We start from the raw sequence: 27,668 nt of genomic DNA, 5'->3' as shown, positions 1-27,668 counted from the left end.
CCTACTTATATTGCCCCCGGTCATTATTATATCTGTGTGCAGATCCGACAACTATGCTCAAAACCAAGCTTTATACTAGGTACATTTGAAACATTAGAGATCATGAAATGTTGGCTTTTGAGGAAAAAGTATGTGATAGGCAAACTAATGGCGAGAGTTTCAAACAAACAATTAATTTATCCCTTTGCTGCCGTTAGAATGAGCAACAGGACAAACATTTCATAGGAATCCTAACTAAGGAGAAAACACTGTATGATGACAGAATTGGATGTCGGCATGTGAATGTTACTGGACTCGTGAATTTTCTAAATCAGGAAAATACTTCGATGCCTTTATGAGCTCATAAGAGTGCTCGAATCACAGTACTTCATGTACACGTCAAGTTCTTCTCGTATCATAGAAAAGCTGCTATGTTCAACTATTACTATTAGTAGACACAAACGATTTATTTTATATTTTGAGATCGATAGTGCGAGCCCTACGACAGGTCTCAGGACAGTTTGGCTTAGGCCAGTAGCACAGGTTCTGTGACGGTGGGGTTTTTGCCACGACTTGCTTTATTATCGTGTTCTTTGGCATTGCAGACTAATACCGAAAATAACAAATATATTCTCGATAACGTTCTCAGAACCTTAGAAATCATACGCTTCCACTAAGGCCTTAATCGACTGGATACGTCTTCAGAAACTGCTTAGCGTAGACGATCGGCGGATTAGACGTAGACACTTGGATCGGTCTAAAAAGCTTACAGCATGTCGGCGACAAAAAAAAAACGAACGAAAACGACTAATACACACTTGAGCTCGTATTGTCCTGTCAATCGCTAAACCGCTATTTTCGACATGTCCACATTGGATTCACTATATGCCATGGACTTGCTAGTAGAAAGGTAGCTATAATATCAGCCAGACGCATGCCTCGATGCGCATCCCCACGGCACTCTTCTGTTGCGGAATCATCCTTCATTTAAAGCAGGTCTACTGGCTTTCACATTGATGCTCGTGCTGACGCTGCAGCAGCAGTGAATACGACTATATCTGCTCCTGTCCTTGCTGGTCTACATCAGATTGCAGCGACAAAGTACAAAAATTCCCTGCGCGTTTTTGTATCCCGGATAGCCTGGAGGTGTTTCAGAGGAGCTGGATGGGCAGGGCAAGGAGCAACTTGTTCACATTTTCCTAGGTTTACTTCGTGCGAACTGCAAACTAGGACGGGTTGCTGCAATTGGTACGAGGCCAGCTAGCCCGACGCCAGCAAAGACACAGCATTTGTGCTGTCATAGAGGAAACTTTGCCTCGGGCAAGCTTCTGCAGCAAAACGACTTTAAATATATTTCGAAATAGACATGCAAGTTCTTGGATGTTGGCAGAATTGGCACATGCACAGAGTAAGTGGCAAGCCGGAAACAGAGGGACGGGGAGCACGGAGTGTTGAGCATCTGCCTGTATGTTGATGTCGCTTTTTATATATGAAGGTTGAAGCAGCGCAAACGGGAGTAAACGTTCCTTGATATACATCAGGAATGGTTTTAAAAGGCGAAGCCATCCCTGTCAAGCCATTAAATGGCTTTCGGTGCACAAATACTGACCATACTTTATTTTCGTCTGTTTTCGATCCTCGTTCAAATTATGAGGTGAGTGGCACGTAACCGAAGTGGCCTACATGTTTGTATCTTACGACCCTGAGATACGTACATTTGGCAAGCATCCCGAAAGTGCTTGTGATGTTAAATAAATTTTTAGTCATACTAAATTGCCCCTCTATGCTGATGATCGATTAGAGAAATCGAAAATAGGTGAAGCTAAAGGTAGCATTGGTCTGCTCGAACTGTCATTTTAGGGGAAGGTACTAACTACAACAAATACTGGTACATAGTAAAGATCAAATGCGTTATATCTAACTAATTATAAGTAAATTGAGTTTCATCTATTTTCAGCAAGGGGCAGTCATTGAGAAGGCATCGCATCTCGAGTTGACTTTCCTTTTGGGCCATAAAATCGTGCTAGTGTGCATCGCACGGGGTATTCCTCGGCCAAAGATTACTTGGCTTAAAGATGGCGTTGAGATTGCGGGTCATCCGTACGTTCAGGTAGGAGAAATATACATTTTGAATGACAAAAAAATGGAGAGAGAGAGAGAGAGAGAGAGAATATTTTAAGTTTTTTGAATTTCTAAGCACATTTTTTTGTACAAGACAAGATTTCTATCTATTAGAGAATAAAAGTTGACTTTTTATTAATAAGTTTAATGCGCTTATTCTCGTTGTTGAATATGTTTTTTTCCGCCGATGCGTACCCCTATTGCTGTCAGCAGAAGTGGTCATAATAATAAAATAAAGATCCAAAGATGTATAATTTTTATTGAATTCACTTTACCATAATATTATAATACGCTTAACAAAACATCGTATGCCGAACAAAACGAGCATTACTTACATTGATCTATATAGCAACATGCTCAAATCTCTGACTTGCTACTTCATTTTCGCCATTTTCTTTGTAGATATCCGAATGGCTCCGCGAGGATAACCGAATCAAGTCCAAATTGGAGATCGATCCTGCACGTCAGATGGACTCTGGCAGTTATACGTGCCAAGCTGACAACAAGGTTTCTGTAGACCGAAAAATGTTCAAGGCCGAAGATTTCCCAGACCTTCCCCTAAGTTAGAGCTGACCTGACGCTCGCCCCTAAACACAAAAATGTCATGGCGAAAGCAAATGTCATTTAAGAAAGAGCAAGTATTGTATAGCAAGTAAACGTATCATAATAGCTTTGCCTATGTGCTACTTCCTACGTGAAAGGCGAGGGCTTGTCCCTATGAGGTCCATGAGATGCTGTGCTTGCGGTACATGTACACAGATCCACATCCTAGAATGCCCGAAGCCACTGCCGCTGTCGCTGTCGCCGTCGCTATCACCGTCACCAGAGTTCATCGTGCAAATATCGCGTTCTCTGGTTGCCCCTACACCGTCGACTGATGGAGTTCCACGTCTCAGACACCAAGGCATTTGTTTAAGTTGGCCTTTGTGAGCTGCTCTGCAATAGCTCCTCTGGCTACATTTGTTGGACGTCCGCGTGCATCGTTCAGCACTTTTACTACCGTACGAATCGTGGGAACCTAGTTGTTGCACCTAATCTATCCCGGGAGATCTCACACACACAGCAACGCCGCAGAAGTTGTTGTTGGCGTCGCCCGATCCAGGTGCATAGCTAGCCGAGTTAAGCACTGGAAGCATGTTAGTAGAGACCTTTACGGTCTTACTTCCTATCGGCGAGCAGGAGTGAAGGCCTGGGTGGTAACGGAGCAAAATTGAGCCAGCGAGCAAAAAGGGCCAATGGAATCATTTTCTTTCAAGGATATATAAAGATAGCTCTATCCTTCTGTACCAACAAGCAGCAAGAAATTTAACATGTGGCCAGGGAATGGCCCAGATCCGTCTGTAGCCCTCGGAGAGTATTTAAGCTGCAGTTGGTTTTGGTGTGTAGTTGTTTTGTATGTCTTCCGCGTACGTACTAATGCCTTTTGCCCAGTGACCGATGTTAACGTTCGGTTGTTAGTTCGAGCGCCTGCTGTAAATAATTAAAGTGTACAATTATGTGTGTTATGTTCTGTACCTTAGAATATAAATTATTTACTTTTTAATTGTTTTCTTAGTAAAAACTTCTAGTCATATGATGTTTAATAGTCTCCTATCGTAGTGTACCTTTTTTCATAGGCTGATGCATATTGTTGATGTCCTGACACGCATCGAATATTTGCTAACTCGATAGCAGACACTTGATTGGGTCTCGACGGTCCCATATAAATGATCTAGGTGGTCTGCCTTTATTGACTATAGCGTGACCCGTTGTGAGTGACATGATAACTGTATCACACAATATTACAGTCGTGCAATATCGTGCGTTATTAATCGTTGAGTGGAATCAAGCGAAACAGTTACCATCGATGTGTGTAAAAGAATTAAACAGATCTGAAGCAGGCCAATGGACAGTTAACAGAAAAAAAAAAAAAAAAAGGTAATAATAAGACACGATTCTTATTATCAATAGAATTCGCGAACCCATAGCAAAGCATTGGCTATTGTTTGTTTGATAAATCGTGCACCGTGCAAACTACTACTGTGTCTTTGCATGATGATGTCTATTAATCGAAGGAAACAGTTGAGCTTAACTAACCAAATAAGGTCCAATGATAACAGCGAGATGGTGGTGGCGCTAAGGTCCTTGAGACTATTAACGCAACGAGGGCCGCCGCTGTGGCAAACATTTAGTTGGGTAAAGTATACACAGGCCGAAACAAGGATAACATATCATGTAGCGATGTATATAAGTAACCTGTACATGCATTACTTCTGTCAATGGCAGAATTGTAAAGACACACAACAAAGTCAATTCAGCGGATGGATGATCACAGAAGCTAGAGGAAAATAAATTAAATCTTATATTACACGATTATAGTAATAATTACTGCAAGATATTGTCTGTATCGCCAATGCCACGTAGGCATTGGGCAGTCAATCGGCTGACTGGTATTGATATCGAAGGGCAAAAAAAGGCAACAGGTCGCAGCACTCCTGTACATATCACAAGCAGTCCTGAATAAAATGATGTGACTTAGCCAACAAAAGAGTGGGGGGCGCTAGCTCTGGGGTTTGGCGGAAGAGCAAGCACGGCGCTAGCGCTCATCAATAAAATAATCGAGCAAAAAATGTATTGTTTATTAAGTGAAACGGGATTATGATAATAAAGCTGTTTTTAGATATACACTAGGCGTAGTTATTTCAAATAGAGGGACGATATGTAATTTATTCAGAGTACGCTCTATGAAATGGGTGTGTTGATCTTACGTGGTGGCCGTAGTAGTGATTAAATACAGTGTAGGACCCGCTGCGTACAGGACATTGGCTGTTGTGTCCTTTTACGCGCTACTAGATTCGAAACGGAGTTCACGAACATATGCTTCGCGGAGCGTTGACATGTCGCCTGAAAAAGCTCGAACAAAATGATCGTTCATCAACTCTTAAGAACGCTTTATATGGGTTATAACGTGTTACGTGTTTATATGGGTTATAACTATCAGAGACAATCTTTAAATACAGTATCGTCTCTTTTTGGTGTGATCACTAGAAGATAATCGCCTTCGTCCGATACTGGGTTTCATTGGCCTTGATATTTAGCAACTACATTTGTTCGATGCTATCTCGTTATTGAAATCACCGATTCCCGAAGTGAATGAAACCGTATCCTCTATCTAAGACAATAGCTTGTGGAATTCTTCGAAAAGTTATTCCCCTTAGACCATCTTCTTTGTTGTCTGAAAATAGAACATTTTTCCAAAACATGCCTCTGCTAGGTTATCTTTAGTGTCTGATCTGAACGTTTCAGATTGCCAAGGTCTCGTGAAAATTTTCGCTGCGGCCCCTTTCTAGACATGCTGATCGGAATTAACGACAGTCGACAGCCGAGACTGGTCATGCTAGTTTCTTCAGATTATGGGGTACTCCAGATGGATCGTCTGCCAATTACGATATCTGGTGAACGATGATCGTCCTTGTTGGAACTGTTCCAGCAGAAACTGGCCGTTTGCAATGCGATCTACGAGTGGCCTTTTGTTTAGAAATGCACGCGTATCGTAGCTGATGTTTGCCTCTATTGATCGCACAAGAGATTTCGACCATTGTTTGATGCTATAATGAATGCCTCCGTATATTTATAGAGCCACAAAAACGTTATTCTAGGAAACAGGCTGTACAGATATTTTAGATTTTCCTGTGTAAAAAATGAATTTATGTCGCGATTAAACACTACTTACCCGATGGTTCTCGAAATATTCCACTAGTTCTAGTAGTATATTGTACAGACATCTAGAAGATCGGCTAGGGCGTATAGACAAGCAATAGAAACCTTACGTGTGGTGGACGTTCGCACGAGTGCATATTACCGATAAATAGCTATCTCTATACCTATTGTTCTCCCGTAATAATACGTTTAGACGTTGCCTCTTCCCGATGTAAAGTATCATACATACGCGCCTGGATCAGACCCACTTCTTCGGTGCGCCCCGGCATAACAAATCTGTAATGATACTATCTAGGTTCAACGGTAGATAACGACACAAAAACATTTTTTTGCAACCCATCAGGTCGACCTGTATAATTATTCGATGATTTGCCCAGAACCTTGCCGTCAGGAGATGCTTTAACGCACTTTTCTATTGACCGCGATGATAACGTTAAAGATATAGAAGGGCATAGAAGCGTGCCATTAAACTGGAACGACGACGACGGCGACGACGCCGCCGCCGCCGCAGCAGCAGCATCACTTTGCTGTACTTCAGAGATGAGAAATTGGATTATCTAGTGCATGTACATCTAGTACAACGACTCTTGCTTAACTTTAGGCAAGTTAATCCAAAATACCATAATTGTAACTCGCTTATTAATAATTCAGCATTAAATTACTTGGTCAAAATGGCCTACCCGTTTGATGTTCCCGTTTGGAAAGGCCTTCGTTATATCTAAACGTGAATGTTACGTACATCATATTCACAAAATAAATTAATGGATTAGTTTTCTATATGTTACGACAATGATAAGTCGTTCATTGACGTGAAAGTTTTCTATTTGCAGTTGATGACTTGTCGGACTAATGGAACGTCCTGTAAGGCGTCCTGTGCAGTTAGATGGCTTGACCGGTCCTTAAACATTGACCACTATAGCGATGTAAGTAGGGAAAAGTATTTCTACCTTATCTAGGCTCGAGAGAGAGGTACTCTGCTCAACGAAATGATTACACCAAAATGTAGTTTCAGCATCAGCTTGGCTTTGTTCAGTCTGGTAAGGTATATTTTGAGCGCTTCTGTAATCTGCAGATAAGACGATGGATGATCGTCTATCCACTCAGCGTATACTCCGGTCCTCTATATATGCAAATAAGGGACCGAACCGCGCAGTTGAGTAGCTATATGGTAATCGAATGCGCCTGGCTGAAGCTCCCCGTACCGAATATATTAAAAATAACATTGAGACTAAAGTTAACAGGCTTCATCAGAAGCCCATTATTGTAACTATAGCGGAGATAGTTAATTTGCTGTCAATAGTGCTTAGCTCCCTCAAATAAGGCCTACCTCAAGAATTTAGATTTTCATTACCCGTTTATATTATAATACGTTTTAGACCTCGTGGGGTAACATTCGCTTTTAACTGTCCATATGCTTACTGTAGAGGCGTTATTATGTGTCTGTCGTAACACCACGTTATTACGAGCTGTATGTCTACCTTTTTTCTTCGAAGGTAATATACTCTACCTGTGTCTATGAACCTGCATATTGAGTTCGTGCATATGAAATTTAGCTTTCACTGTTAATTCCTAGGGGCTAGGTGGGCCCCCTGTTTCTTCTTCCTCTGTTTCACCGCATGGACGCCATAGGAACTTTGCGCATAAGGTGTAGACGATGGCGAGAGCCCAGCAGGCAACCGAACGGTATGGGCCTGAATGCTTTGAGAAGGAGCGCACTCCCGAGCTCCAAGCTTCCATCCTTGTGGGCCTAAAACCGAGATTTAGTTCTTGGCGTTCGCAACTCCCTCGTAACCTGTTACAAAGATTAATTACCTACCCAGTTGGCTCGGTTCATTTAGCTTGCCAGAAAGGAAACGAACTATGAGTAAGGGCTAGTATGAGAAGTGTGTTGGCCAGGTCAGATCTGTCGAGGAAGCACCTCGCGCTGTCCCAGATCGATGACTGAAGTTGGCCACTGCCTCAACACCATGTCATTCAATTGAGATATCCCTTATTTACTGTGATTTTAAATTTGCTTCTTTTGATGTTAGGACAGAAAACGAATAATAGTATTTTTGTTGATTTCCATCTAGCGCGTAGCTGTTGAGACGTTTTAGCCTCAGCGTGTTGTCAGGATTTAGCTAGAGATTTAAGTAAAACTATACCTGATGAGAGCTGATCCTCGTTACAGCATTGTACTCATTGCGGATTAGTACGATCAAATGCACCGCGTTACAACTCACGCTAGCTAATGCAAACATCTCAACTGGTCAAAGGTCTCACTAAAGATAATTCTATGACTATATGACCTTCATCGGTTCCTTCCCATGAAAACTGAGTACATATACAACAGCAACTTACATCACTGCCATATTAAAAGATTTATTCAGCCTGTAGGCTGCAATGAAGTTCGTTGATACGAAGGCCGACGATTTCGCTACTTCTCGAAAAAAAAATGTTGATTTTCCGCCCACGTAAGCAACGATATTTTTTCAATGGTACAACAATCTATTCCAGCAGTACAGTAACCCGTATGAGTCTGTTCAAGCTAAAAAGAAATTGCAAGCATTAAAGATGTCACGTGGCTATGGAAACTTGTTCGTAATTTAGAGTGCGTCCTAAGTTGGCTTTATCTTTGAAGGTGACGGCTTCCCACTAGTTCTCAAAAATTTTACTGAATATATTTGAAACTTCAGGCAAAACGTTCTAATGGAGACAATGTATTCTCTTTCTACTGTAGTCTTCTATTATATTACGAGCCACTTGAAAACTCTTGCTATGGCAAAAAGGAAAGCATAATTGCCTTCCAACTGTCAGCACCGAGAGTGGTAAAAAATTTCTTTCATCGACAATTCAATTTTACGTATAAAGCGTGGCCACATACGCTAGCGTGGATTGATGATTACGACGTGGATTACCATGGAATCTATCTGAACTTGAGCTTTGCTGCTATCGCCTCTTTGACCTTCTGTTCAGCCGCATCAACTTGAGATTCAATGCAACGGTCACAACAGTGTGTTAGGCGTACTCACTCAACGTTTATGCGAATACACAGAAGCAAAACCGTCTCCCCATTAAGGCCCTCTCGCATCGTCTATCTTTGTCCTTAACGCTCTCATTAACTAGCGTTGTAACTCTAAGCGTGGGCCTGTTCAGCTCAAAATCTAGGCAAGTAGAGCTGAAAACGAGGTCTCCGTGAGCCTAAACAACAAGACCTCTGTATATATATACATATATATATATATATAGAAGCAAGTGTTTTGTATGGATCGAAAAGAACGACCATTCACACTAGCATTATGAGCAGCCGTTATGATCTTCACATAAAGACGGTATTGAGAGATTTGCGTATTTGTTTTTGCTTGAAATTGTCTTACGAAAACCAAGTGAAGAACTGGCGGAGAGCAGCGGTCTTTCGGTCTCCTAATAATAAATCCTCGTATTAAGAACTAAACATGACCAAAAGTGTATATTGGTAGCAATCTGATCTGTTCTAATGGACATATGTGGCCTGGTAAAACCGACGAGCCTCTATGAGCTCATTCTAATAAACCAGGAAAGAACTTGGCCCAATTTGCCTGGGCCTGGTAAAATGGTCTCGAGGGTGTCCTTGGCTTTAAGAAAGATAACTTGGATATTGAAGTAACGGCGATAAAAAAAAAACTGCTCTTCCGTCGAAATTTCTTTGGGTAAATGAGCAGAAGGATAAATTTAGCTTGATATAAAGTTAAACTGAAACATTTAGTATAGTGTACTCGGGGGTTCTATATATCTACAAATTAGGCCAAAAAGTCAACCGTTATGTTTAGTCTATGTCCATCTCTTGTAGAGAAATTGTAAAGCCGAGGTGAGAATTACCAATAACCAGCAACTAATACTCCCAATGCAAATTAATTGACGCCGATTTATCTTTCATTCTAGAAACTCGATTGTTTCGGTCTCGATTAACCTGGGCTTCAGCCAGCAGGAAGTACGGAAGCACTTCATAGGAATACTTCCCACGCGGAACGAGGGAAGCTTCATATTTATAACGGTACAAACGGTCGATATTGGAGTTGTATGCCTACTGCCGTCTGATTTGTGGTAGTAGAGTTCAACAGCGTTAGAGATAATGGAAAGTTTAATATTTTTTTACCATGAATCCAATCCTTTCGGGCCTGCGTATTCTCTTGGAGTTTACAGGAATGAGCTTAGGCATATAAAAATGACAGCATTTATTAAGGCCGTTTTTAGGACAGTTTAGACACGTGATGCAGACGTGTGCAATCAATCAATCAATAGTGCCCAAAAACTGATGATTTATCGTTTTATTCTTAAAAAGCAACCATTTTCATTTACTCAAAACTTGACATATTGCTGGTTGAAAATCTGTGCACGTTTTACGTTATGAATGAGATTTGTCGTATCGCTTACATGATAGTAAATTTTCAATTTGTCCTATACCTCTATTTACTATTTTTTAGTGACGCATTCTTATATAGAGTATACTGGTTACACTCTAATAATTATCTAATCCTTGCTTCAGCCCTTAGATTTATCTAATTTGTTATTTAATGAGTTTCTTTTCATAGGTTCGAGAGGTTTAGCTGAGATACCACAACCTATCAAAATTAAAAAGCAGCACTTACAAATAGAAACATTCACCAAAGTCACACACGCCGAAATAGCTTTAGACAGGCAATTTGTAAATAAGATACTGTTAGATACTTTACAATAAACGGAAAACGTCATCGTACGGTGCACATTCGGATTCGAGGATTGAAGCCGTTGATGTTGGAAATCCAAACATCTGAAACTTTCGCCGACCGCAACAGTGGTACAGTAAACCTTGTATGTGTTGCACAGAGACCTCTCAGGTCAGTTAATCAGCCTAGAGGCTTAAGCCTACAAATCAAGTACGGAGCTAAACGTTCTGTTGAGGCACGTTTTCAGCTGACCTATCCAACGAACAAAAGCTGCCTTATACGAACATACGAGAATTTTCTTCACAGTCACTTAGGGGGCTAATGTAGCCGTATTTTGTTAACTCTGGCCAGGCGTTATTGGACTTTCTTTTTTGATTCGGGTTTTCTGTGGCCCAAATTATAAGAGATGGGTTTTACCTGGGCTATGTACAGTTTCAGCGAGATGATGCCATCTGCCATTATCATTGAAATTGCTGGGGGATAAGAGCGGCGATGGCAGAGTTTACTACGGGCTGCGCGTATTACGGCCGCATGCGTACGTGAAATTAAACAATTAAGCTGGTTATTGTATAGGGCTTTTCAAAAGCGACGTTTATAGAACTAAGGCTTCTAATACCAAACTGTTAAACACTGTATGAAATAGGAAAAAGATAAACAGGTATGCCAATTTGTGTAAAAAGTTTTTAAGAAAAAATGCCTGTTTCATTTTCCGCTTATGAATAAATCCCGAGGCGCTCATCTGCGTGCTATAATATTTAGAACGCAACCTCAGTCTTAATCGTCTATAACATAATCTTGACATTGTGCATATTTGGCAATTTAGAATTATATACTATAGTTCGAAATTGGAATACATCGATATTGGATGTTCTCATACTCGAGTTTCAATAGCCCATCCGCTAAGAACTCTGTAGCTTAAATTTTCAGACCAAAATGAATACCTTTTAGTAGTTTTTTGGAAATGAAAGGAGACAGCCCGACATTTTAGGCCACTTCTAAGATTACCTTCGACGACTCGTTTAGTTCATAGACCTTCTTCAGGATCCTGCATAACTAATCACTATGACCTCTTCCTAATTAATCCTGGATTTTTATTGCTATTACTGAAATTTTCCGAGCTCGGCTGTCTGGCACCCGAATTGTAATATCAATTAGTTTGTTCCTGCTGTTGGCTTTTGCTTAGGTTCTAGCTGTGTGCTTAGGAGCGGTTGTCGTATGTCCATTCTGCTGCATCCATGTGCTTGTACGTAGTCCTGTTGTTCCTTATATACGTTCTACATATATCTCTGGCCGTTTGTACATCTGGCAGGGGGCAACCTGTGCATCTACTGCCAATGCAGAGTGGGCTCACCAGTCTCTGGAGAACGACAACGAAAGCGGGCCAAAGCCGTTATTTCGCCGTTTCGACTGTAGGCATAGCAGGGAATTGCTAAGAGTTTGGTTTGGCCTGCGTGCGTCGCCGACGGCAACAGCCTGGACAGCCTACGCTGCTCAGGCGCAGTCCTGGTATTGGGCGCACCCGTGGGCTTCGGCGCCTTTAGGTTCTCCTCAGGGACAGCCCGACTGCTCGGTCGCTCCGCTGCTCTGACTCGTGACTTCGACTCGCGCAACGGTCCGCGGACCCCCATTAGGCGACGATATTTATGCCTCTAACGCCTCGTTTGCGGAACCCACAGAAATGGCCCGAACAGAAATGCCGAAGCAGAAACGAAGTAAAGCAATGCTTCGTCACCAAGGCAGCTTTATATTGCTGTTGTATTGTACGCACATTGGCTTCATACTTTACTACAATGCTATGACAATGGCTGCTGCTGTGCTGAGACAGAGCGCCGCAGCCCCTGAACAACACTAGGGCTACGGCAGTTGTAGCTGTTATCGCCACGCAGTGGCTGGTAGCGGTAATGCCGACAACGGCAGGAAGGACAAGTTGGCCACCGACAACAATGCATGCGGGTGGGCTTGCTATACTACAGAGAAATAACGTGTGTCACATACATTCTCTGTGTATAGGAAAGAGCTGCTGTGCGAAGAGTAGGTCGACCCAGATCCCCTGTAAAGCTAACCTATGTACCATAACTATATAGATATATACTCTACTGATCTATAGAGGTCCATAGCTGCTATAGGTCTCCCTAAAACTGCTACTGCGGCCTACACAAAGACTAAAACTGCCCTTTCGGCGCTTCTGCAGCTAGCTGCTTTTCCATCCCTCCTCCCCATCTCACTTAGATATAGAAGTGTACGACAAAGCAGATGCCATCAGCAAAAGGCGAGCGGGACAAAAGCAATCAAGACAAAATACACCGAAAGTTTTTGTAGGTGTGAATTGGGAAAAGGTGAATATTTGTTTCTTGCAATAAGCCTAACCTAAAGGTAAATGTTTCCAGTTTGTCGTCCAATACTGCTATTACGTATTGCTTCAGACAGTTCGCTTTGTTACTCAATGAAGTGTATATACGCCCACTTTTGAACTTAGTCTACCTGGCCGAGTTTAATAATCTTTCCTTAGGGCAGAGGGTACCTGAACGCCACGAGATAACTTACAAGAAAGTTTAGTGATTTTTATGCGACGAAAAAATAAGAGTCGATTGCAAATAGCACTAATTCATTGTTGTGCTGAACTTAATTATCGATTTTTAACGGTAGACAAATAAGTTCTGCAAATGGTCTGTAACTAACAATAATTGGCCACTTGCTCGCTATTTGTACCCGAGAGCCTTAAGGCAGATTTACCAGTTTACCACACGAAAGTAGATTAACACATTTATTACCTGAAAGATTATAGTCTGTTTTTAGATTTAGTTATGCTTGGTAATTATCTGTAATCACAATAGTGTTTGAACGTCTGGCGTCAACAAGCAGAATCGCTACAACGAGACCGTGCGCTCTATTATTCTCTGCGCGATCTCCGGTCCTGCGTGATTCTTCTGCGTAGGTGCAAAAGCCTGACAGGCAGAGCAACTTTCTATAACCGCTTTAGACTGAAACGTTCGTGAAGTAACCCGATTCAAGCCATAGTGTACTCAGATCTGACAAGACAGGAATCAAATGCCTTTCATCATATAGCAGCGGTGTATGCGTGCAGCATTAGAGGTAAGCGCACGCTAATGAGGAGATGAGGTCTTAAGGAGAACGATTTCTCAATATGGGATATGTGGATCATACAGCATAGACCTTTCGAACTGTTGCTGATTAGAGCGTGACGTATTACGCTGTAACTTTGCCTAACAAATGTCGATCATTAGCGAAATTCCGTAACACGAATAGCACCTGCAACCCATCGCATGAAGTACGACCATTAAGATGTCGTTTGTTTGGTAATTTCTATGTATAATTAGTGCAAAATGCATCATGACCAAAACTGGGCACTTTTTAGGCGATTCAGTTCCCTACACACTACACAGCGGAACCTTCTTGGACCATGTACTAATATTTTTCATACTCTTGGGCGAGCTCAACTTACGCCGTCTCTTTCGTTGCTTCTTTATCTGTGTATTTCTATGGAAGCTATCTGCTATAGCATAGGCTGAATGAGAAAAGTGGCATTCAAAAATTTCAAAGCCAGTCTAACGGGCTCCACACGCACGTTTAGCCGATACTCAGCAGGAAGCGACCCCACTCGAATCCCAAGTGAGCTTCCCTCCACCCAGAAGAAGAAGAAGAAGACCGGAATTTCAAAAATTCCCATTAGCAGCAGCAGCAAGCTGCAAGTCCCGGCCATCGAATCAGCTGGGTCGACCAGCTAGCGAAAATTTCTCCAAACTGAAGTCCGACGGTTTCCGTCTTATTACGATGTTTGAGTATAGCACGCAAATGTATGTTTTAGCCCGGTCGCTCTCAAACGAACCCCCACTGTAGCAAAGCAAATGACACCCCCATGGCCACAAAGTAAACTTTGGGGAGGAGGGGGTCTGGTGCCTAATTAGAAACGCTTCCTTTTTTACGCCCCATCATGCACACGAAGACGTATCCACACACGTATAGATCTGTTTAGAGTGTGAAAACAACAAAAGTCTCGAAAATCCGAAATGGGCGTAAGGCCACGCTTATTTCGGTAATGCTGCCGAGGGTATACGACTGTGAACGGTGACAAATGTCAAATTGTTTTAGAAAACAGGATATAATGTGTTGCGTTTTAACGGAACCTCGTCACTGCTCACCCGCGTCGGAAAAGCATAATGGCGCATACAGACGTTTGTATATATGGCGCCTTCATACTTGTGTCTTAGCATGTTGAGATGTGTTATAATTAAATATTGTACCCATAGGGCTAAATATAGCTATACTGTCTCAAGATCAGGATCATTTTTTTCTATTTAAGTAGCGTTTTGTCACTACAGGGCTACATATCGTATATTTGGAGATGTTCATTCCGATATACAAAGAGGAGCAAACATACTATTACCTGAACAGAAGAGTACCTGCACAGCGGAAAAAGTATGTCGTCATGAGCCAGCCAATCGTTAGGTTTGTTGACGATTCCCTTCATCGTAAACAAATTAAGCGGACATTGTTGCTCCCATACGATCCGTTTGGAGTTCCCTCCTTTGCGAGGTTTTATGACACTCAGCTGAATGAAAGAAATTATTTGTAGAAACTCTAAAGTATACAGATACTATATAAACTGGATAGTTATGCGAGAAAGGTATGAATCATTTCTAGTGCAAATAACAACGCTTACAATGGTGTTACCATATAGTATTTGTGGTATAAAATGCCATGACACCCCTTATTACCCAACCCTGAAACCGCAGTGAAGAAACAAAGGCTTTTATTGTGTTGCCTTATATTGTATTCATAACGTAGTAGCAGATATCAACGCTCGACGTTGATGGGGAATTAAACTGATAAACTAGCGGAAATCTAGATGCTTCTATGGGCCAAGCTGCAGTGAACATCAGCCCATGTACTGTTACGTTGCTATACAGTGTCCCAGTTTTATCCTCTGCTGTCAAACAGCGCCATTGCCGATCATCTATTTTGAGGTGTTTTGCCTTTGACAGTAATTTATTTCTGTTTATTATTAGCATGTACCCATTTGAAGGAAATTAAGCGGAACACATTGTTAGGGTTACATAAAAGTGTCATTATCGCATGATTTGGTCAATTAAGTGTATTGCTGCAGCTGCGTCTATATGTCTTGTGAATTAAGTTTTAATTGGGTTCGATTGGGACGCCTGTTTTGTTCATGATGTTCGGGAGTGATTCCCAATATAAGCCATGTGCAATCACCATAGAACTTTCGATATGTCTGAATTCTGGAGGATCGATTCTCTCCCAAATTGATGCTCCTTTTCGTACTCAGTAACGCGTTTAGGTCGCGGTAGGCTTATGGCGCTCGCCGAAACACATTCAGTTGCAGGGTTAACCTGTTCTGTAAAACATAAGCAACGTACAATTCAAAAGACGCGCATCTTCAGTCATCATTCTCACACACCATTACGTGTGTATATGGTTAATCATTGGATTTTATAGCCACAGAGCTCGCTCTTCAGATTACCTACACTGATTGGGCTCTCCTACCGAGGGCCTTCAGGCGAAGTCCCAGCGAGGCTTACAAAAAGAAGTAGTTGAATAACAAAATGGAACTCGTAGCGGCAGTTCGGATCAAATATGACTCTTGCGTACTATAAGACTGTTTTAAGCTTCCAGGCGCAGTTCGTCTGATTGAGTCAAAAAGCAATAACTACAACAACGAACCCTTTGTAAACAGATTGTAGTCGCAAGATCATGATCCTCTTACTCAAGCTACTTTTTTTATGTTCGTCCTTGTTTGTTTAACAATCGTTGGCGGAAGACGACGGGAAGCCGATAAGTATGGCACGAAGACCACTGCTACCCTGAGAAAATCGCGATATCTTTTTAGAAAAGAGCGCAATCATCGTTCCATTTGTCATCCGTTGCAATAGTTCAACGACGAGAGCTCAGGTATTAGGTCCCATTAGCTTTTGCCGGTATTGTATGCCAATGAAAAAAATCTCTGACACTTTATTCTCTGTTCTTCGTGCTTCGTCCTTTTTTAACATAGTAGCACCGATCAGATGAGAGCCAGACAAGCTCGGAAAGGAGCGATCTCATATTTTGCAATCTGAATTTCTGACCCGACAAACGTCGAGAGACAGCCTGAGCCGGCTACGGGCCAGCGGCACAAGCAGAGAGGCTATACGCGCCAGTGGCATATACGAAGTGCGGTGTCGGTAACAACGGCTGGAAAGGTTCGTGTTTGTGACGTTCGCTGGTGCTTGTGCTGCTCCTCCCGAAGGAAGCCAATGCCAACGCCAGAACTGGCGGCTCGCTTGTCGCCCGCAATGCGGCGATTTCGGGGCGTTGGCCGGTTTTTTGACCGCTGCTGCCGCCTTCATTGCTGCAGCTGCTTTCGTATTTCGTCAGGGCTCTGCGTGGCGACCCACTCGCCTTCGCTTTCACTCAGTGGCTGGCGTCATTTTTTACTAGGTTCTTTTGAGAAGCAGACGAAAAAAGAGGAAGTAGAAGAGAAGAACTCCTTGACATAGAACCCCCGGCGCGTGCTCTGCATACTCCTAGGAAAACAGCGGGAGCGGCTGGAGGAGTTTCGGAAGCCCTTAAGGGATAATGTCGAGACCGACGAGGACGGATGTTGGTCCCGTCAGACACAACTCAGAGACGCAAAGGCAGATAGTAAACACGCTGGGGTTGGGGGGTATTGCCGGAGACTGAGGGTGAACACAGGAACATACCCGAAGAAGGAAGAGCAGGAAGCGAAGACAAGTAACTCCAACACTGAACGGGGGAATGGATGCGGTTCCTGGTGATTGGGTGGCGTACACGCAGCGGCACAGCTCGATGGATAAAGTGCAAGAGAAGCCGAACCAGTTCCTTTTAGAGACGCCGCCGTCGACTCTTTGATTTGCCCCTGCCAAGCTACCACGGCGCTTCGAATGTTAGTACAGTAGTAATGGCAGAAGTATAAGTAGAAACAACGGGACAACAAGCAGCAGGAGAAGGAAGAGCGTCAATAGTAGATTTCACAAAAACATTGCACAATAAGCTGCGTGCAGCTGGCTTCACTGATCAGTGGTAACCCTATATAGCTATAGACTGTCATGCCAGTGGAAGATAAAGACTAGTGATAGGAAATTTCGCCAAAAAGGCGTTGTTTTTACGAAACCTGGTTTCAATATAACAGGGAACCCCTGTATGTTCGCCAGCCGCATGTCGTAGTCTACGGTGTGTTATAAAGGTAGAAGCTGAGCAAAAAAGGCACGTTAGGGGCCCACGGAGTGTTTTTGGCCGATGACCTGTGGCTGACTTTGTCACCAAGGGCTTCAACCTGTCTGTTTTGATCCAGTGAGGATTGCGAAACGGACGGGACCGACCTCGACACGTGTCAATTCGTTACTCAATCGCTTAAGTGGCTCTATGGTATTTGACACTTTTTTGCTTCGTCGATCCTTTTTTTTATACTATACTGACCAAAGCTCTGCCCCGCTTACCAGATATGTGTTGTTCATTCGAAAGCTTCACATTGGCCTAAGACTGTCGTTCACACCTCACGACCTCGATTTATATGTATCACTATACCTGCCTTCGATTGTCTTAAATCGTTAGAAAGATCACTGAAAAAAAGGACAGTGAGTAGGCGAAGGCCGATAGTGAGAACGCCAACAGCAGAAACCATAGATAGACGAATCGCACGGAAGGACTGCTGCTAGACCGAATGTACAAGAAAATTGCGAGCCCTGCTCTCAATTTTAATTCTCTAATTTTAATTCAGGCTCATTCATTTGGATATTGTTATACGAGCGTTCGTAAAATACGTTAAGAACAAAGCTTTTGCGTTATAATCATTACATAGGAAGGTCGCTGATATCCTTGTGTGCGGGTATTATTTGGCAATGCATAAATGCTGGAATTGTAAGTGTGATCTTAAATATAGCTCGCTACCTACTTAACGTTAATCGATATTTCGAATAGTTGTGTATTAGATAAAATCTTGCCGAGGATCTTATCTGTAACGAACCTAAAACGGGAACTCTAGGCGGGCGAACAATGAAGCATTCGATTTACGCTGTTTAGGCCATTATTAAATGAAAAAAAATCTTCCGTCTGATCATGACAGATCAAAATACAGAAGTTTTCGTCATCTTTGACAGACATGCTTGGCCCGATGTTTGGCCTGCTCTTAGCATAGGCCGTAGTTGCATGGCGTTTGTACAAGCCAATTGTTTCGTAAGTTGTTGCTGTAGTAGATGGTGCAAACTGCTAAGTTGAACTACTTACCAGGACCATGTCTAAACTGGTAGGATAGGGACGCACGTTACAGCCTTTCCATTTTCGCTTCACCTGGTCATTTGCCGTTTAACTAAACATCAATCCAAGCTGCATAATATCTGTGACTCAATAGAAGCGTGAATTAATAGAAACGTTAATTTGAATGCAGCATTTGTAGAAGCGGCTTTTCTTACCTTAGGCGAACTAGCTTTTTCAACAATTTTTTTCGTTATCATTTTCAATGAAATCAAGGAAGGATAAAGATATAGGGTTGTTTTAAATAAACGTTTCTCTACTTGAAGCAATTTGTCAAGAAGAAAGGTCGCAAAGCTACGATAACATCGCTCCCCTGCCTAAACTACGCCCAAAATTAGTCAAAAAAATGGCCCATCCTCATGCCATAGGCGTAGTACGCCTATGGCGTGAGGTCGCACGCCCTCGTCAGTCTAGTCGTCATTTGCGCTTTCGCTTACCCTAACGAGAAGCAGAGAATGACGAAAAAAAGAGCGCGGAAGAGTTCTCTCTGAAGTAGAATCAGGTAAGGGGCCTAGATTTTCGTCGGTTCGACTCGAAGGCAGCAGCAGGCTTCTAACGGAAAGTCACTCACATATACACACTGTGTAAGTACGTTGTAAATGACACTCTATCTATAATGTAAGCAAAATTATGCAAACGGTAAATATAGGGGCAACGGCGAACGGCGGCAATATGTGGTATGCTGCGTAAGATGACGGCGTCGACCTAGGCTAGTACTACAACAAGGAGTGGATCTTAGAAACGCGCAAGTCGTTCGCTTCCATCAGAGTTGCCATTAAAATCAGCTGTTGCCGGTCAGCTGTATGTAACAGGAGTCGTATAGCGGGAAAAGATAACGGCGAACGGGGACGGTCGGTCGTTCTTCCAGACACAAGGACGACGGTACGCCATTTTCGTACGTGCCCTTCTTTGTTAGCTACCGACGAGCTAGAAGAGAAACAGCAACTGATTGATTCTTGTTAGCCAAGGGAAGGTGAAGGTAGGAAGCTACCATCTACGACGTCAACCTCTAACAGTAGTAATATAATGATCATAAGAACTTGGCTTTTGGGATCGATGATAAATTAGAAGGTTTAGTTAGGGAGAACTGAGGCTAGATCAGTCTGAGGCCGAAACACAACAATTACTTAAGTTCTAATGGAGCTTACTTCAACCGCTGTATATCAGTCAAAGTAGTATCAAGAACACACATACACATATATAGTATCTTGACTATAAACCAAAGAAATGTAAAGCTGTATTTACGAGTCTACTGCCCAGATCTATCTGCAAGCTTTTACGCGAGTGCAGGCCCCCCGAATGCAACATCTGGGGAGACCAGACAGGGAGCGATCGAAATATCAATATTTGCCACCTCCCTTAGCGACTGAATGGACCGCTAGTGCGCGAGTCAGGAAGTAGAGAAGTGGCGAGTCAAACTGAACACTTAAAAGTTTCACTTAGCTACTAAATGTGCACAGAAAGTAAGTTTTCAAGGCGTTTTGATTAGAAAACACTAAGTAAATTACCCTGCTGTTGGTAAAAACTTCCGCGCGCAGCGGACAGCGTATCTGTGAATCGGGGACGAGCGGCGAAAGGGATAGGAATGAGTGTGAAAAACGCCCGATAGGGAACTAAGAGTTAAGTCTCGTTAATCTTGCAACCTAGAGAGATGCTATGAACACGGAGAGATAACTGCGAAATGGCTATTGTTACGCTCAGTGGTACGGTGCTGCGTAAGATTAGTGGCAGGCGCCGAAGTTCACGACATAACAGTCCGTCTTAAATGATTGCTATGGTCCATCTATAACATTTCAAACATGAATGATACAACGTTGTTTTTAGCCTGTGTCTAGTCTGTTATTGATCTCATGAGAATTACGACGACGACGACAACGACGACGACGAGCGGATAACCAGGATAAAACGTCATGCAGTTCTTCCCTGCTATGGTCCTTTAACATCAGCTTTTTTCGAAGTTTTACTCAAACTCACGATCTCAGCCCGGCTCCGTTCAGGACGGGCGTCTGTTATTATCAATAGAAAATGTTTATATTATAGAGTTAATGTTGTACTGAACGTGCTGACAAACAAACTCTTATTTGAATGCGCTGATGCCCTCTTAGAACGTGCTATACAGCTTTACGTTTTCTATTTATTTCTAACAGAAATGTTCACTAGTATGTACTGCGTTGCAAAATGCAGTACATACTACTGAATGATGATGATGATACATAAATGAAATCTATCTCCCACCAACCCCAATCTAACGAAACTCTATAACCCAAATATCGTTACCTAACCCCAGTAATGACGATTCTCGTTTTGCTATCTGCTTTTTCATGTAGGTACGCAATCATCGAAAACTTTCATCCGAGTCGTATTATTTCCACTTCCGCGTCGGGCGAATTATGTGGCAGTTCGGAAAATAAACGCCTGCCAGAAAGGCGGCAATGTGCGAAGGATTAACCTAAAGACCCGTGACCCATTTACGAGTAGTTTGCTCTGTTGTTCTCCTGCTTGCCTCTCATTCTGGGATCGTCTTTGCCCATATAAATAACTATAGCGATGATTGTATTCACGAGGCGTTGGCTTTCCATTCTAATTTCATTTATACGTTGGTAGACCTGAACCGTTGCTCTGAATTGTAATCTCAATACTAGCGATTGTCATTTTTCGTCAAATTAGCCTCATCCTGTCGCAATTCTGTATGACCGCACGCATAGTCACAATATATGCAGGAAGGGCTACATGAACTAGCCAAAATTTAGTGCAACCGTTGAGAGCAACCGCTACCTCTGAAAAGATCCTGCCACAGTCAGAGAATATTCTGTGGTATGGCCCAAACAATTAAGTAGCTTTCGAAAAAACATTGAAGAAGCGTATATAGATCACTGACCCATATCGTCCAACAACGTGGCGTTGCATAGGCTAAAGCTGGGGCGTAATGGGGCACTCATTTTGTGCGAAATTGTCAGTCTTTCAGCAACGCTGAGTGGAAAATGTTTTTTTTAAAAGAAAGAGTGTGATAGTAGCTAGAGAACGTAAAAGCATTTGCTGCACACAGTCAGGCTGAGGATCGTGATTTGTCTTCTACAGGTCTTCACTAATGCTCTGCTGCTGCGTAGTAGAACGTTATACAGCTTTATTCAATGAGTTTTATTTCTTTCTGGAGAATGTACCCTTTATTTGTTTGATTTTTCCAAATCTAGTTGCGCGACTGCTTCGTCTGTCTCGATATTGTTCAACGGCATGTAGCAATGAAAGGTCCACTTTAAGAATAAATCGAAAAGATCTAGAAATTTCCGAATGATACTGCACTGTTTTACCTTTAAGAATATTGGTTTATAAACCTTATTGAGTCTAGTTAGGACTCATATAGCCTCCCATATCTTCCATATTTTCAGCATCATATAATGGAATAGTTTGGCTCGAGTTCTATGGGCAGCTTGAATGCCAATTGTTCGGATTCGACCCATAATTTTAACCCGATTCATTTATGCAGCTAATTGTTATTTTCAATAGGTTATTATCAGGTGAAGAAGACTATATATATATATATATATATATATATATATATATATGACTATGGCAAAAATTACATCAAATAAAGGGACGCTGGAAAACTACAACATCGCTTTAAAGCGGAGCAGTGTGATTGCCAATCCAACAATCCCTCAATACAACATCGTACTCAGCATTTCAGCCCACAGACGGGCACTCTGCTGCTTAGTCTAAAGCAAAAGTTGTATTTTTCGGTAGGTCAAAATAAGGACATGTTGGGCAAATGGCTTGGGTTTCAGCAAGCTAGAGTGATTGTCGTATTGTGCGACAGAATCAGGTCGCTTGCAACTGCATTCTTAGCCCGATTGATCTTGATGTGTGGCGCTTACATCGAATAGTAGCCCAGTTTTGCCATCTGACCTTTTTCCATTTTTCTTGTCGGACAGAAACAATCCGCGAACTGATTCACTGTATTCAAGAAGTGGTTGACAAAGTTCATGCTGAATTATACCTCGATAACAAAAATTCGTTCTTGCCTTCCACTGTAGGGGTATGCAACTAAAAGACCAACTTGTGGCGCCCTCTGTAAATGTTCAGGACCATTTCGAAAATAGCTGTAGCAGTCCACATTGTTTTTCAGAGGCTGGTTTGGCCCAATAAGAAAACACTTTCTGGAAAAACCTAAAGAAGAATTGAAAAATATTCAGTGATTCAAAAAATTTGTTCCCCTGACTTATTTTGATGGCGAGCTGGGCGTTCTTCAGCCGTGTCGGGTGCTAAGATTCAGCTAAAATACATAATGGAATATACGAGTTGAGAAAATCCGCATTCGTTAGATTGGTATTGGTAACGAGCGCACATGTATTTGCACACAGATGTAAATTTCTATAAAACAAATCAGTCTTTTCAAGGTTTGAGTTGGGTGGTTCGGATTTTACCCTACCGCAGGCTAAATAGGCCTCTGATTTGTGCCTTTAAGACCTGTTTGGGCTTGCTATTACCGTTGAATAATTAATTATAGCTATTTACCATAACTGTTATGATAGGACACCCATTAAGGAAACGATGACAAGATGTTTTGAAGTCATTTGGATGGAAACCTGATAAACGATAATTCAATGCAATTGAGTTAATGATTATCGCCACGGTGAGTGTCGCGTAGAACTAGGACCTACTAGAACTGGAAAGGAGGCATTCATTAAGTTACTTTTACTCTCTTATTATCCGTACTTTGTCCGACGAATAATAGACCGAGACCCAGAAAGTACTTAGTAATATAACCACGTTCAAATGGACCACTTAAGAGAACTTTATGCTATGTCCGACTTCAGTCAGGAAACATTTTGGTTAGCGTATAGGTATGAAGAACACTGCACATCTAGGTTCTATAATGTGGTGCATGCTATAAATTGGATAACTCATCAAATGTATAAATAATTTTATTGAACACGTTAGCTATTCATTAACATTATTTTATTGAATGGCGGTGTAATGGTTATTTCAGATTTTGGCGGACCTTTATTAGAAGTTATAACTGTCACACCACAATCTTGCTTCGAAGATTGAGCACGCACCAAAAACAGGGGTCAAAAATCTTTACTACTGCTGAAAGGTCTCGCGGCAGCATCCGCTCCATGGGTTTTGCGGCGGCCAGCGTATGGGGTCCTTTGTGCCTGTAGTCAAGCATGTATAATGAGGCGCTGACCTTCAAAATATTCAGCTTCACACCTACCTTGCTGTTAAATATTGTTTTGTCTTCATTGTTTAGATCAAAGAAACCTGCGCTATATCAGCTCCAACTAGTAAAGCTTCTCCCTTTGTTCAGAAGATCGCAAACGCCGTTATAAAATTTGATCTACTATCCTCCTTGCAAGGACGCACATACTTGGATAGGTGTGTGTTGTTTGTTTGTATTTACGCTGACGCAGGCTTATAGGGAAAACTGCATTACAGGCAGGCTAGATTATTATCAACTCCCTTGTTGTACGGGCAAAGAACGGGAGCTGGTATGGCGACGTACGTGCAGGTACGTCCACTCATTCCGAAACTGAAAATCAAAGGACGAAAGAGCCCATTTGACGATTTCTAAATTTATGATACATACAGCAACAGCAACATATTGGTCTTACTCGCGCTTCAGGCGCTAGGCGCACATTCCTATCCGATAGGAACTATGAAGCCCTTCCAACGATTGATGTTTGCGGTCAAAGCCAACGAAGCTACTCGTGTACGTTCAGCACGTGCTTCGCATGCTCACAACAGACGCGAAACAATCGGAGTCGTTGCACCCACTCACTACAACGCATCTGTCTCGATGTAAATAGCGAAATCTGTTGCCGGTCAGGGCAATATAGGGTATATAGAAATCCTTATATGAACCAGCTGTGCTCGTATGGTAAGCAGGGCAAGCGTGCTCCATAGGCTGAACTGCATAAAAAAATGCTTCGAACAGACAAGCCAAGGTAAGCGTTGAACAGAATAAAAGTAAAGGACGGATGGCTAAAAGCATTGGTCAATTAGTCTTTTGTTTAATGCGATTTTTTTGGGTTATCTGCTATATCTATTTGTCTATCTACACAAAACTATGACCGCGAATGGCCAGCCTTCATAACGAACAATAGTGTTTAGCTCCGGTTCTTGCTGCTAAGGTGGTGGAGCGACAGACCTAGATCCGAGGAATTGTCCAATACAAAGGCTGCAATGGCCTGAACTGACGTGTTTTGTAGCCGATTTGTATAATGGTGCGTGTTTTTCAAGTCGTCGATTATAGGACATGCTTTATATTATCAAGTTGTCTAAGCCAGGCTTAGTAGCTGTCCTCCCTGTAACTTATGAGAATAAATATTGCGACAAGGTTATACTGTTGAGTTGACACAAACCTTTTTCTAGGCAATTTCGTTCCTGATGGTCCTACAAGCTAACTAACGAAATGAGTTATAACTTGAGTATTGAGCCCGTACAGGTCTTAGACCCTCTTTTGAGTGCACAAATAAATAAGTATCTTAAACTCTAAAATTTGTAGAGACACAAATTATGTTTACTATATAGGACAGCCTTAATTTCGATGTCAACAGAGTTTCCTTTGAAACTTGGCTACAGGCAAACGAAAATACCATATGTTTTTCCGCTAAATTGTCGGAACCGCCATATTCGATCATAAATCTAGCGTAAGCAAAGGGAGCCACATTTATCATCTAGAACTATGGTTCAAATGGACGGTCGCTATAACCACTTACGAACGCAGCAGGAAAAACAAATATGCCCAACAAAACCATCCGATTTTAGAGTCTTTTGCCCATTAACTAACGTAGCTAAACAAGAACATTGTACAGGTTCAGCACATATCGTCCTAGGCGGTACGGAAGAAATACGAGGATGATCAAAACATGATATTTTTATTAAAATTTAACGAAGATATAGTGAACGTTTCTACGAAGTTCGAACGACGAACTTCTAATCGTTGCAAGACAATAGCATGTACGGTGCAAACAGCGATATGGCTAAGTGAACGTGCTAAAACAAACGTTTGATACAAATCAGTTAAGAACTCGGAAGTCCACAATGTCTGGCAACAGGAAATTCTATATCTCTAAACAGTCACCTGACATATAATGGCTGTCTGGCTGTGTTCTATCGATATTGCTCGGCTTTTTCAAAGCTTGTGCTAAGTTTACGCTCTCCAAATTGTCCGTAAAATATTGAAAAATTCCAATTTTTCAACCAACTATAGCTCTATTTTAAGTTCTCGTAGATACGTTTAGGCGTAGCGCGAACAAACGCTTCAACTTCTATTTACTAAAAACCCTGCCCAAGTGCTGAGTGACTCAATTTTGCTGACTAGCTCCACCTTCTCCAACACTATTATTCCCGGCTATATGCATAAATAGCGTATAGACACGCAGTAGACAGTCTATTTTTTCTGCTGTGGAATTCGATTATACTCTTCACTGGTTTCGGCAGCTTTTAACGTATACAGGACTATAATCAAAGTTCGTCGGTCATACCTAGAAGGCTATAATAGCAGTTCGTATAGATTTCGAAATCTGTCGCAGTAGTCTAACATGACAAATTGAACAATTTAGAAAAAGACAAGGGTGTTTCTATTTCGAATCGGTACCAGCCAGCAGTACCAGCCGATGGTTTCTTTGAACTAGGCCCCAAGCCGTAATTGGAAATATAGATACAAAATTTCTTTGAAAAATACTATTTTATTTTTTTCAAGTTTCACACATTCGGACCTTCGAGACGTCTGTGTAAATGTGTAAGCCTATATGTCCAAGACAGGCTCTGGAAAAAATGGTCTTTATATGCGTTCAAAATAACCTGAGAAAGATATTCGAGAAACAGAGACGCGCCTGAGCATCGAAACCTGCCAACAGTTACGAAAATGATTTTTCTTTTAAATTTCTAGCTGAAATCAGACACAGATCCAATCGAGCTCTTAGAAAAAAAAAGTAATCATATAAAGTAGCTCAAAATTGTTGTGTAGATCTTCAAACACGTAAATACGAATTTGACGAGCAATTTAGCAAATGTAACGTACCGTGTACGCCATGCTCGTATGTGTCTAACTACTGTTTGTTTCACAAATGCTTTAAAGGCTCGCAGAAATTCCCTGCAGTCGTCTCCTTAACGAAAGATGTTTTTGTGTCCAGTATACATTTGTTGTTTAGCTAAGCAGAACCGTAACTTTGTTCGGCAACAGGCCATTCGGGATAGTCCTCATTCAACCCAGTTTCAAAATACTATTTAGTTGTAGATACGGTGCGTCCGTCTGCTTTTTACTTCATTATAAACAATATCCTTTTTTCATATTTGCACTGGCAATCACTGCGGTGTCTAACTTGATATTCCTAGTGACGTGAGTTGTATGCGGCATGTTTTAAAGATTTGGACGACAAGACTAACAGACATTCCTAGACATCCGTTATATAGCAAAATTTATCTAACCTTATATATATATATATACGATTAGAGGCACTAAGTCGCTCCTCATCTTCCTTTTATGGATTTAGCCGGTAATCTCCTTCCTACAAGGAACAAACAAGAAAAGCCCTAATCAACCAGTATAGCTTCAGCCTTTTCGAATGCCTTAAATGTAGTGTACTGAGCGCCGTTCTTTGTGCACATGGTGTCTAAGCCGTTAAACGTTTGCTAGCAGAAAGGAGATGGCCATGCTCTGCATACCCGATATGACTGCGTTTTCATCGCACAGCGGCCCCGTTTCCTAACTATAATAGGGCACGCACCTCTATTCAGTGTTCTCTATCTCAATCGAAATCGCAGCCACCTAGCAGCGTAGCGGCAGCCATACTGACGCCTACGCTGAGAACTGTCGCTGTTTATTTACATCGGGTGATAACAAAGATCCCTTTTAATAACGTACTAGGCAGGAAAATGAAGCAAAGCCCAATGTTGCGGAAGTGTTACAACAAA

The 27,668-nt window shown here is 42.0% G+C and overlaps 1 protein-coding gene and 1 long non-coding RNA gene across 2 annotated transcripts in view; one reads left to right on the top strand and one right to left on the bottom strand.

Moving 5' to 3' along the window:
• Positions 1-4,764, top strand: part of LOC111253328 (uncharacterized) — a 35,320-nt gene extending 30,556 nt beyond the window's left edge. Inside the window, exons 3-4 of the mRNA XM_022812576.2 lie at positions 1,937-2,089; positions 2,503-4,764. Coding sequence (XP_022668311.1) covers positions 1,937-2,089; positions 2,503-2,667 — 318 coding nt within the window. The 3' untranslated portion in view covers positions 2,668-4,764. The remainder of the gene's footprint in view (positions 1-1,936; positions 2,090-2,502) is intronic.
• Positions 2,340-27,668, bottom strand: part of LOC147754767 (uncharacterized) — a 50,188-nt gene continuing 24,859 nt past the window's right edge. Inside the window, exons 3-4 of the long non-coding RNA XR_015330623.1 lie at positions 4,848-4,983; positions 2,340-3,570 (exon numbers count right to left, since the gene is read on the bottom strand). This is a non-coding gene — a long non-coding RNA (uncharacterized LOC147754767). The remainder of the gene's footprint in view (positions 3,571-4,847; positions 4,984-27,668) is intronic.

The sequence above is a fragment of the Varroa destructor genome, unplaced genomic scaffold, assembly GCF_002443255.2.
Source record: "Varroa destructor unplaced genomic scaffold, Vdes_3.0 BEIS01000006.1, whole genome shotgun sequence".
NCBI lineage: Eukaryota > Metazoa > Arthropoda > Arachnida > Mesostigmata > Varroidae > Varroa > Varroa destructor.
This window is presented reverse-complemented; position numbering and strand designations above follow the sequence as displayed.